Source organism: Garra rufa, chromosome 1 (assembly GCF_049309525.1).
Source record: "Garra rufa chromosome 1, GarRuf1.0, whole genome shotgun sequence".
NCBI classification, from domain to species: Eukaryota; Metazoa; Chordata; class Actinopteri; order Cypriniformes; family Cyprinidae; genus Garra; species Garra rufa.
In genome coordinates, this window is record NC_133361.1 from 1,333,666 (window position 1) to 1,344,852 (window position 11,187).

General features: G+C 42.1%; 1 protein-coding gene across 1 annotated transcript in view; it reads left to right on the forward strand.

The window, feature by feature from the left end:
* The first annotated feature begins 4,246 nt into the window (after positions 1–4,246).
* The window catches only part of LOC141327161 (E3 ubiquitin-protein ligase TRIM35-like), a 308,396-nt gene continuing 301,455 nt past the window's right edge, over positions 4,247–11,187 (forward strand). Inside the window, exon 1 of the mRNA XM_073835328.1 lies at positions 4,247–4,555. Coding sequence (XP_073691429.1) covers positions 4,247–4,555 — 309 coding nt within the window. The remainder of the gene's footprint in view (positions 4,556–11,187) is intronic.

Here is an 11,187-nt window from a genome sequence, read left to right on the forward strand (position 1 = left end):
CAAGGACTCTTACTGAGGAACAGCTTCTTTCCCAGAGCTGTCTTCTTATTGAACTCTGCCCCCCACTGACACCCGCACCTCTCACCCACCCCACACTCTCCCCACTACCATTGCACTATTTAATATTCTTTGCACTACACTGTACATACCCATCTGCAAATGCGCATTTCCATTGCACATATACATACTGTAAACCTGTGATAAATCTATAAATGTCTATTTGTAAATTCCTGCTTCAGTAAATAGCAACCTGTATATTATGTTCATATCTACCTGCAATTTACATTATAGTTGATAGCAACCTGTATATTATGTTCATTTATTTGTACATTCTAATTGTAGATAATTATCATCTGTAAATTATGCTCACAGTACTTAATCTGTAAATATTATCCATATCCTCTCCCTGTACATATCTCCTATAAGTGCACTTATAACTTATAAATTATACCTTTATCCTGCACTTGCTGCTTATTGCACTCCTGGTTAGACCTAACTGCATTCCGTTGCCCTGTACTTATACATGTGTAATGACAGTAAAGTTGAATCTAATCTAATCTAATCTAATCTAATTTTAAAATGTTTAAGTAATTTAAGAAAACGTAAAAAATACTGTAAAAAATATAATTTTTTTGTATAAAATATTAGAATTCCTGTAATTTGACATTAATGGAATAATACTTAAAATAATAGTTAAGTTGTTAATTTACAGATATTGTTTGTAATTTTACAAAGTTTTTAACAATTTAAAATAACACAAAAAATACTGTAAAAGTAATTTTCCTGTATAAAAAAAGAAAAAAAAAAACAACTGTAATTTGTCTTTACTTATATAGGACCTAAAATAACAGTTGTTAGTTTACAGATATTGTTAGTAATACTACTATCACAAGGAAGGTCTGAGACGTACGGATCCATTTGCAGCATTTATTGAGAATCGTCAACAAGCAATAGTAATCACCGGAAAACAGGAACAACGTAGGAAATCCAGTAAACAGTTCGAAACTCAGGCAATGGTCACAATGGTATGTAGCAAGAATCAGAAACGAGATACACAGTCCAGGGTCATACACGGGAAATCCAACACAAGGGAAAACGCTTAGAATTACGACCATAGGGAACGATAAGACTTCGCGCCGGAAGTGTGTGTGTCTGTGGCTTAAATGCATGTGGGTAAATGTGAAACAGGTGTGTGCAGCAATCAGTGCAGTGGAAAACGAGGAGCAGATGTGTGCAGTGATTGGTGCAGTGGCTTGTGGGGATTGCAGTCCAGAAGTGTGGTGCAAGAGTTCATGATGACATGATAGACCAGATACGTGACAACTACTAAGTTATGAATGTAATTTGAAATAACAGAATACTACTGCAAAAAAGTCCGTTATTTTCTGTAAAATTTTGATTTATTTTATTCAAACAGTGCAGTTCAAACCAAACTTAGCTTATAAATATGCCATTCAAGACCCATACAGTATATGTGTTCCCAGTTCAAACCAATGCCCACTTGGCCCATAAATATGCCATGCAGGACCCATATATGCATTCCCAGTTCAAACCCATGCCCACTTGGCCCATAAATATGCCATGCAGGACCCATATATGTGTTCCCAGATCAAACCCATGCCCACTTGGCCCATAAATATGCCATGCAGGACCCATATGTGCATTCCCAGTTCAAACCTATGCCCACTTGGCCCATAAATATGCCATGCAGGACCCATATATGCATTCCCAGATCAAACCCATGCCCACTTGGCCCATAAATATGCCATGCAGGACCCATATATGTGTTCCCAGATCAAACCCATGCCCACTTGGCCGATAAAAATTCTATGCAGGACCCATATATGCATTCCCAGTTCAAACCTATGCCCACTTGGCCCATAAATATGCCATGCAGGACCCATATGTGCATTCCCAGATCAAACCTATGCCCACTTGGCCCATAAATATGCCATGCAGGACCCATATGTGCATTCCCAGTTCAAACCTATGCCCACTTGGCCCATCAATATGCCATGCAGGACCCATATATGCATTCCCAGATCAAACCCATGCCCACTTGGCCCATAAATATGTCATGCAAGACCCATATATGTGTTCCCAGATCAAACCCATGCCCACTTGGCCAATAAATATGCCATGCAGGACCCATATATGTGTTCCCAGATCAAAGCCATGCCCACTTGGCCCATAAATATGCCATGCAGGACCCATATATGTGTTCCCAGATCAAACCCATGCCCACTTGGCCCATAAATATGTCATGCAGGACCCATATATGCATAACCAGATCAAACCCATGGCCACTTGGCCCATAAATATGTCATGCAAGACCCATATATGTGTTCCCAGATCAAACCCATTCCCACTTGGCCCATGCCTGTCCCTTATGTGGCCCATGTAATCAGCTCATATGGGCTTCCTATGTGGGACTCATACTACAAAACCTACATGGGACCCGCTGATTTCACCCAGCCAAAGCCCATGCCCACACAGTTCCCATGGAACCCCTAGTTAACCCAGCTGGGCCCCACAAGTCATTGCTGGCTGGGTAACTAATTACTTATAAAAGACTTACAACTGAACGTTATTGTAAAGTGTTACCAAGTCATTAAGCTCATCCAGGAAGAAGACATCGGTGGCTGTGGGGGTGGAGTGGCTGAGTCAGAGTGAGAAAAGTGCTCCTCTAGCTTAAGTTTGTAGCAGTGCTTGGCCTTTTTGATGCCCCTCTTCAGATTTGCCCTGGAAGTGCTGTACATCACCTGATCTGAAGGCAGTGTTGCATGCTTTCAGCAGGAGACGCACCTCCTTGTTCCTCCATGGCTTCTGATTTGGGTATAGGGTGATCTGTTTCTGGGTTGTAACAATGTCTATGGCAGTGTTGATATAATCCAGAACAGAGGAAGTGTATCTGTCAATGTCAGTGTGAGAGCCACAGGTGGCCTGAGAAGCAAACATACGCCAGTCAGTGTGTAGAAACCTGTCCTGGAGTGTGAAGTCTGCCCCCGCTGGCCACAGAGATGAGCATTTAAAATACTGCAAATATGGAGAAACTGGAGAGACACTGAGCCTCGCGATGTTGTTATCAAATATGTGCAAAAAACATCTTGACATCTTGGTCATTATCAAACATGTGCAATGTAAAAACATGTATGTGCAAATAATTATTTAAATGTAAGTACAATACAGTTAGCAGGAAATAAATTGTACTTTAATCGCAAAGGCACATTTCCAATCAAGTAAAATTACGTGACCTTTATCTCTATAGCGCTTTATACGGTACAGATTGTTTCAAAGATATTAAATAATAATAATAATAATAATAATAATAATAATAAAGCAGCTCTAAAAAGAAACGTTGTATTTACTCTAAGAAGAATTTGTTGGCAGAGACTATTTACATTAACTCCACCCATCAATGCCTGGTTGTGATAAACCATATCTGTGATAAACAGCACTGGAAAAGACATGTGTTTTGCTGCAGAATCAGCAGCGCAGGGAAGAGTAAAAGACACCAGATGTGTGCTTCTCCTTTTCCCATCACATAAAAAGTTATTAACTCATTAATAATACAGTGCTTAGCTGAAGGTGTAGGGAGGTTTTTGTCCTAATAATATCCCATACTGTTTACTAATGTACTACTAAAGTATAAATATCTGCCACCTAGCCTCTAGTTACATGCCTGTTGCTAAAGAAAAATGCTGCTATTTTAGTGTAAACAGAATTGATCATTACTTGCACTTAGTGTAACTAGAATATATCGCTTTTTTCCACTTCCCACAAAAATATAATTGTTCAGGTAAAGACAGCTCAGTGTTGCTTCAGTTCTGTCCAATATGTAAAGTTCATCATTTATGAAGCTGGGCAATATAGCATTGTTTACTATGAAGCCTTATTAACAAACCTTTGTAAAAAAAAGAAAGAATAAAAAGAACTGTTAGCACATTAGTTGGTAAAGTGTCAACCTCGACAGCTGTGCTGAATTAATGTTCAGTGTTGGTCATGTGACAAGCAAACTAAAGAAGAATTTGTGTAAGCAGTATGCAAGTGTGCCATTCTGAACACAGCTGGACTCTTCTCTAGTGACAAAAGCAAAAAAGAATCAGCCATCAGTGAAGAACCAAGAAAAACACTTTACAGAAGGATTTCTGAGAAGTTTGTTTCTGAGTAGATAGTAGATCAAACTGTGAAACTGTCGTTAGGAAGTGAAAGTAAAGTCTAGATCGCTGGAGCTCGAAGAGTGAAAATGGCTTCACTATCTGAAGATGATTTTTCTTGTCCTGTATGTCAGGAAATCTTCAAGAATCCTGTTGTTTTATCATGTAGTCACAGTATCTGTAAAGAGTGTCTTCAACAGTTCTGGAGAACCAAGAAAACTCAGGAGTGTCCCGTCTGCGGGAGAAGATCCTCAAGAGAATATCCTCCAGTTAATCTTGTGTTAAAAAACTTGTGTGAGTCGTTCCTGAAGAGAAATGAGAGGCGTTCATCAGGATCTGAGCAGATCTGCAGTTTACACAGTGAGAAACTCAAACTCTTCTGTCTGGAGGACAAACAGGCGGTGTGTTTAGTGTGTTTTACTTCACAGAAACACATCAATCACACAATCAGACCCACTGATGAAGTTATTCTTTCATGTAAGGTGAGTCAAATGAGTTTTAGTCAACTTTATGTTGTTTTAAAGTCCTGTTTAAGTGTTGATTTGATTGATCAGAGCTGATTGTGTTGAGTTTAGCTGAACTCCATTATCAAGAAAGTTTCATAGATTTGGGGAATTAATAACTAGAGTGACAAATTGATTTTCACACAGAGACAGTTGGTACTGTAGCGGAATTAAATCGCTGTCGATCAATCTGTTCGTCTAGCGAACATTCAGAGTAATTTCATATCAACTCTAAGCAATGATATTTTCTTGGCCAGTGAAAAATAACATTCTTAGAGTATTAATGCATTAGAGCATGTAGCTTGATCGGAAATCGTGAAGGGACATTCATTTGCAAGGCAGAATCAGAGACTCGTAATTTGTGCACAAGAGGTTTATTAACTAATGACTAACACATAACTAATCTAAACAAACAAACAAACATACAATCACTCATACGTGTTATGTGGGAAGAGTAAGAATGGCTAGAAACGTACAGGAAAAGGGGGGTAAGGCCGAGCTGATTATCTGAAAGAACCATCAGTTTCTAACTCAACACAATATTCACGATAGCTTACACAAAAACTCTGTTTAGTGGAAGGAACGCTACTTGCATTTGAGAGAGAGTCTTGTGGAGCTTCTGAAGAAGCCCTGGATGGTTCTATCTGATGATTTCTTGAAACGCTGGGGTTGTTCTTGACTCTGTTGTGGTTAGGAGAGTCCTCTCTCCTAAGAAAGCAGTTCTGGGGAACTGCAGGCCGCACTTCAGATATGGGGATCCAGAGATGGCCAGGGGTGAAGAGAGCGAAGTCTCTGATCATTTTCATGATGTCTGAGTTTCAGGGTTGAGTGAAATGTTCTCCAGTGGTATGAGTCTGACTCTGTGTGGTCGAGAGTCATCTTCTCAGGCTGTGGAGTCCGCACACAGCTCTATCGGGGGCCTACATTGTATATATATATATATATGGATTAGGGAAGAGTCCATTTCAATAGGCCAAATGTGTTTAATATAGTTGCACTACCTGCATTCCTTTGGATCATAAACTGGTGTTATCAGATAGTTGCCCTGGCAACTGAGCCCTTTGGGCCTGTTGGTCGCATTGGGGGTTGTTTTCAGAATGCCAACCAAGTTGGCTTGTTGGTTTTAAAGATTATTTGTTAAATGAAACAAATAGCTATGTCTGATTGGTCCAAATGCTACAATTTCCCCCCCTTCGAATGTTGTTGTCTGTCCAACAGACAGCAGCGGGCGACGTCAAAGGGGCAGAGCAATCAGACACACGCCTGCCACTCATGGCTGGCAGAGAAAGGTGGCTCTCGGCTACTGGTGCTTCAAGGAGTGGCTGTGATGCTGTGGTGCCGTGGTGGATGTTGTCAGATGTGTGCTGTGGTAATGTATGCAGTGGTGAGGTACGCATCCTCGAGCTTGTACAGCAGGTGTCGAGGTAGTGTCACCTGTCATGCTGACCTGAGTCGGTCTGTGTCAGGTCATTTTTAGTTATTAGGGTACCCGTGGTACCTGCAGTCTGGAATAGCTAGTGAAGGTGGCAGGAGGGCAGCAGGTGGCTGTTAACCCTCTGTTCTGCTCGAACGTCACCAAGGCCCGTATTCACAAAACATTTTATCTTACCACTAAGAGTTCTACTAAATTGCAGTAAAAGTTTTTAGCTAAGAGTTTTCTCTTAAAACCTATTAACAAAGCTGCTAGTAAAAGACAAACTTTAACTAAGCAATAGAGAGAAGTCTTAAAGGCTGTATCAGCGATTTCAAGCCTGAAACATAAAGTGTCAGATTCAGCTGACCTTTCTTCACGATCTGCTCGCTGCCTGCCCCATAAATTGGCTGTAAAAAAAAAAAAAAAATGTGTCTCTGTGGTCAGCCTAGGGTCCGAGATATGCCTAAAGTCAAGTCAAGTCAAGTCACCTTAATTTATATAGTGCTTTTAACAATACAGATTGTGTCAAAGCAACTGCACAGTATGTTAACAGCACAATAGTGTGTAAGTAACGCATTCTTGTAAACAATCAATTTTCAGTTAAAGGCAGTTCATCAATGAATTCACTAATATCATCGTCCAGTTCAGTTCAAATAGTATATAATATCGCTGGAAAGTGTCCCCAACTAAGCAAGCCAGAGGCGACAGCGGCAAGGAACCAAAACTACACAGGTGACAGAAATGGAGAAAAAATCTTGGGAGAAACCAGGCTCAGTCGGGGGACCAGTTCTCCTCTGGCGAGACCAAACCATCAGTTTGTACCAATGTCCAATTGTAGAGAACTCATCAGGTTCCTGTGGTGTAGCGCCGATGGCCGTCTAGACTAGCGAGGTCTTTATTGATGATCGGTCTCTGGAGCTCATCTGGTTGACATTCTGGGCTATAGAAGTCATCTCCAGGTGGTGATCCAGGATCTGAGCTGGGTACAGACTGGATCCGGGGGACTGGAGTGACCATGTGATCCAGATACAGGCTGGGTCTGGTGGCTACGGTGACCTCGGATTAAGAATGAAACAGACTATTAGCGTAGATGCCATTCTTTTAACGATGCAACAAGTGCATCAGGTGTTATGGGAAGTGTTTTCGGTTCCAGTTTACCTAATTAATGCAGCCTAAAAATCCTTTGAATTATAGGAATGTGTAAATGTTTTTATGTGTAAGCCAGGTTAAAGAGATGTGTCTTTAATCTAGATTTAAACTGACAGAGTGTGTCTGCCTCCCGAACAGTGTTAGGTAGATTGTTCCAGAGTTTAGGCGCAAGATAAGAAAATGATCTGCCGCACGCAGTTGATTTTGATATTCTAGGTATTATCAAATTGCCAGAATTTTGAGAACGCAGCGGACTTGAGGGACTATAATATGATAGGATATTGAGGGCTTTATAAGTAATTAGCAAGATTTTAAAATCTATACAATGTTTTATAGGGAGCCAATGCAGTGTTGACAGAACCGGGCTAATATGCTCATACTTTGTGGTTCTAGTTAGAACTCTTGCTGCTGCATTTTGGACCAGCTGGAGTTTGTTTATTAAGTGTGCAGAACAGCCACCCAGTAAAGGATTACAATAGGGTTAGGTTCGTACTGGTGCAGGGCTCTGCGGGAGGCGGAGCGAAAGTCCACAACACCAACCCCCTGACAGTGATTGGTTGGAACACTGTTTGTTTTTTGTGGAAAGGTTGGTAGCATCGATTGTTCTTTGGGCATATCTCGGACCCTAGGCTGACCATAGAGACACGTTTTTTTTCACAGCCGATTTATGGGGCAGGCAGCGAGCGGATCGTGAAGAAAGGTCTGCTGAATCTGACACTTTATGTTTCAGGCTTGAAATCGCTGATACAGCCTTTAAGTTAAGAGTAAGGGGTGGGGTTGTCCTCGTTACTATGGATGATGTCAGCATGCTCACTAACCATGCATACAGTGATTGGCTGCTAGGGGAGGGATCTCTGTCAGACATTTATTCATAGAAATATTGTTGCTAATGTTGCCATATTCAAATAAAGTTTTAAAAAGTTAGTAAAAATGTTGCCACATTCAAAAATAATTAAAAATACAGGGCAACTGTCACTTATTAAACATTTGTTCAAATGATTGACAGCCTTTTTACCTGTGTGCTTCTTATCCCAGGTAAAAAAAAAAAAAAAAAGTTTATTTAAGTATACTTAGTACACTTTTCAGTAATGTACTAAAAGTGCTCTATTTTCGCACACTAATTTTGTACTTAATGTACTAAAAGATAGTATTAAGTATATTTTAAGATAAACTTAATACCATCAAAGTGTACTCAACTGTGTTATTTTGAGACACCCTGAAATTGAACTAAAATGTGCTTTTAACATACTATATCTGTATTTAAAAAAATATATTTAGTTAAAACTAGAAATACACTTGAACCCTAATTTTAAACATTTATAAATATATTTAATAATAGCTTAAAGTATAATAGTAATATATTAAAAGAATATACAAAATGTAAAAAAAAGTGTGCTAAAATACACTTTAAGAACACTAAGTATACTTTTTAGTACTGTGCTAAAAATGCTCTATTTTCACACACTAATTTTGTACTTAATGGACTTGGTTAACTTAATGGTACTTAAATTTTTTATAAATATATTTATGACTAATTTAAAGTATAACAATACAGTATATTAAAATATACAAAGTGTGAAAAAAGTGTGCTAAAATACAGTGCACTTCCCTAATGTACTTAAAGTGCTCTATTTCCGTGCAATAATTTTGTACTTTATATTCTAAAAGTTATTCTTAAGTAATTCTAAAATGTGCTTTTAACATACTTTCTCAGCATTTCCAAATGTTTTGTTACTACTTATAATACAATTGAAACATATTTCGTAAACCTTTAAATATACTAATTATACATAAAAAATGTACTTACTAATTATTTAAAATACATGAATAATATATAACAAATGTATACAAAGCATATTTATAATGTATTGCCCACATATTTTTATTAATAAAAATACACTTGTCGATCATTTAAAATACATGAATAATATTTAATAAATTATACATAGCGTGTTTATAATGTATTTTTTATTAATAAAAATATGTGGGCAAGACATAATAAATACGCTTTGTATACATGTATTATTATAATTCATATATTTTAATTAATTAATACGTGTATTATAATGATTAAGACGTTTTCACGAAGCGTGTAGGAAAGCACAAAATAACGTTTTCAATAAAAAGTCTTCAATAAATCCTCAGGCAGAGTAACAATAGACAGGAATGACTGGAGAAGCCGCGCACACAACGAAGGAACATAGGTGTAACGCTTGTAGCCGGACAAAAAAATCAAACAAACTTATAAAGGGGAGATAATTACAACAAAAGGTGGAGGGGATCACACTAACGAGCAGGAAGACCAAAAAAGGGCATGGGAGAAAACCAAACAGAAAGTAGAATGGGGGAAACACTGGGAAAAACCAGGACAAACAGTCCAAGGGCGTGACATACACTTTGTATACATTTGTTCCCCTTCAGTCGAATCACTTCGACGTTACATGGGATCTCGCCTGAGAGACCGATCATCTCTGAGCCTTATAAAAAAGGCCAATTGCAAATTGGCGAGTGGACGTGCGCGTCGGCCACTCCCCCGTACATACGGGTAGATAAGATGGCGGCGCGCATCACTCAAACAGACTTTCGCTTTCAGAGCCGGTATGCTCAAGCCTTTTGACGTCGTCAAGAAAGACTTCACGTTCCTGCTGCTGCTGTTCTTCTCTGCTGGCGTGCGCCGATCGAATCAGAAACAAAGTTTACTGAAAGAGTGAATTTCTCGGCGCCGCCAGCGGGGTCCCACGGGCGGCCGTTTTCACGGCCATAAAAGCCTCCTGCTTTCCAGCGAGCAAGCCCCATTGAGTGCACAGTGGTGCCGCGGTTTCCTCCCTGGGCAGACCGGGACTAAAAGAGCAATTTCTCACGGCTGTGTAAAGACGTTCTTTTCAGAATGGCTTTCCGGCCGTGCGCTTCTGGGTGCGGCGGTTACCTCACCTCACTGGACGGACATGAAAGCTGCTTCACATGTCTGGGCATTGAACATGCTGAGGCAGCTTTCATGGATGGTTCATGCATTCATTGCCAAAGCATGACCATGGGAATGCTGAGGACTCGCCGCTCGCTCGTGGGCAGGCCCCCCTTCGCGCCCCACGGCCTGCAGAGTTTTTCCGCCGCTGTGGCGAGGCACGAGGGGGAATTCCGAGTCACGGTGCCGAACGCTCCGCCGGCTCCAAAAGCCCTGCGGTCTTCCGCCCGCCAGCATACCCCCGTCGAGATGCCGAAGCAGTACGCCTCCCCGCCAGCCGGGCTGGGCGTCTCCTTTGGCGCTCCACAGGAGGAAGAGATGTCTGTCGCTGCGTCAGAGGGAGAGTCAGGGAGTGAGGACGCTCTTCCGGCGGCCCGGCGCCCCTCCGCGGTTGCTGCCCCGTCGGACGCAGACTCCGAGCTCTCGGCTATGCTCCTCCGAGCCGCCAGGGGGATCGGCCTGGAGGTCACTCCATCGCCCTCGGCCGGTCCCTCTCGGCTGGGTGACTGGTTCCGGGGGACGGCTCCGGCGGTATCGCCTCGCCCTCCCCCGGTGCCATTCTTCCCAGAGGTGCACGAGGAGCTGGTTAAGACCTGGCGGGCGCCCTTTTCATCTCGCCCGCTGCCCAGCTCCTCTCCCCTCGCCACCCTTGATGGCGGGGCGGCCAGGGGATATGTGTTGGTTCCCCAGGTCGAGCGTGCTGTGGCAGTGCAACTCTGCCCGCGTGGCGCCGCCACCTGGCGGGACCGACCGCGTCTCCCCTCCAAGGCCTGCGAGCGCTCGTCCGCCCTTGCGGGCCGCGCCTTTCACTCAGCGGGCCAGGCCGCCTCGGCCCTGCATGCGATGGCAGCCCTGCAGGTCTACCAGGCCAAGGGGTTGAAACAGCTGCACGAGGGTGGTCCTGACCAAGGCACGATGCAGGAACTCCGCGCTGCCACCGACTTCGCCCTTCGTGCGACGAAGGTTGCGGCGCGGGCCCTTGGTCAGGTGATGTCCACGGCT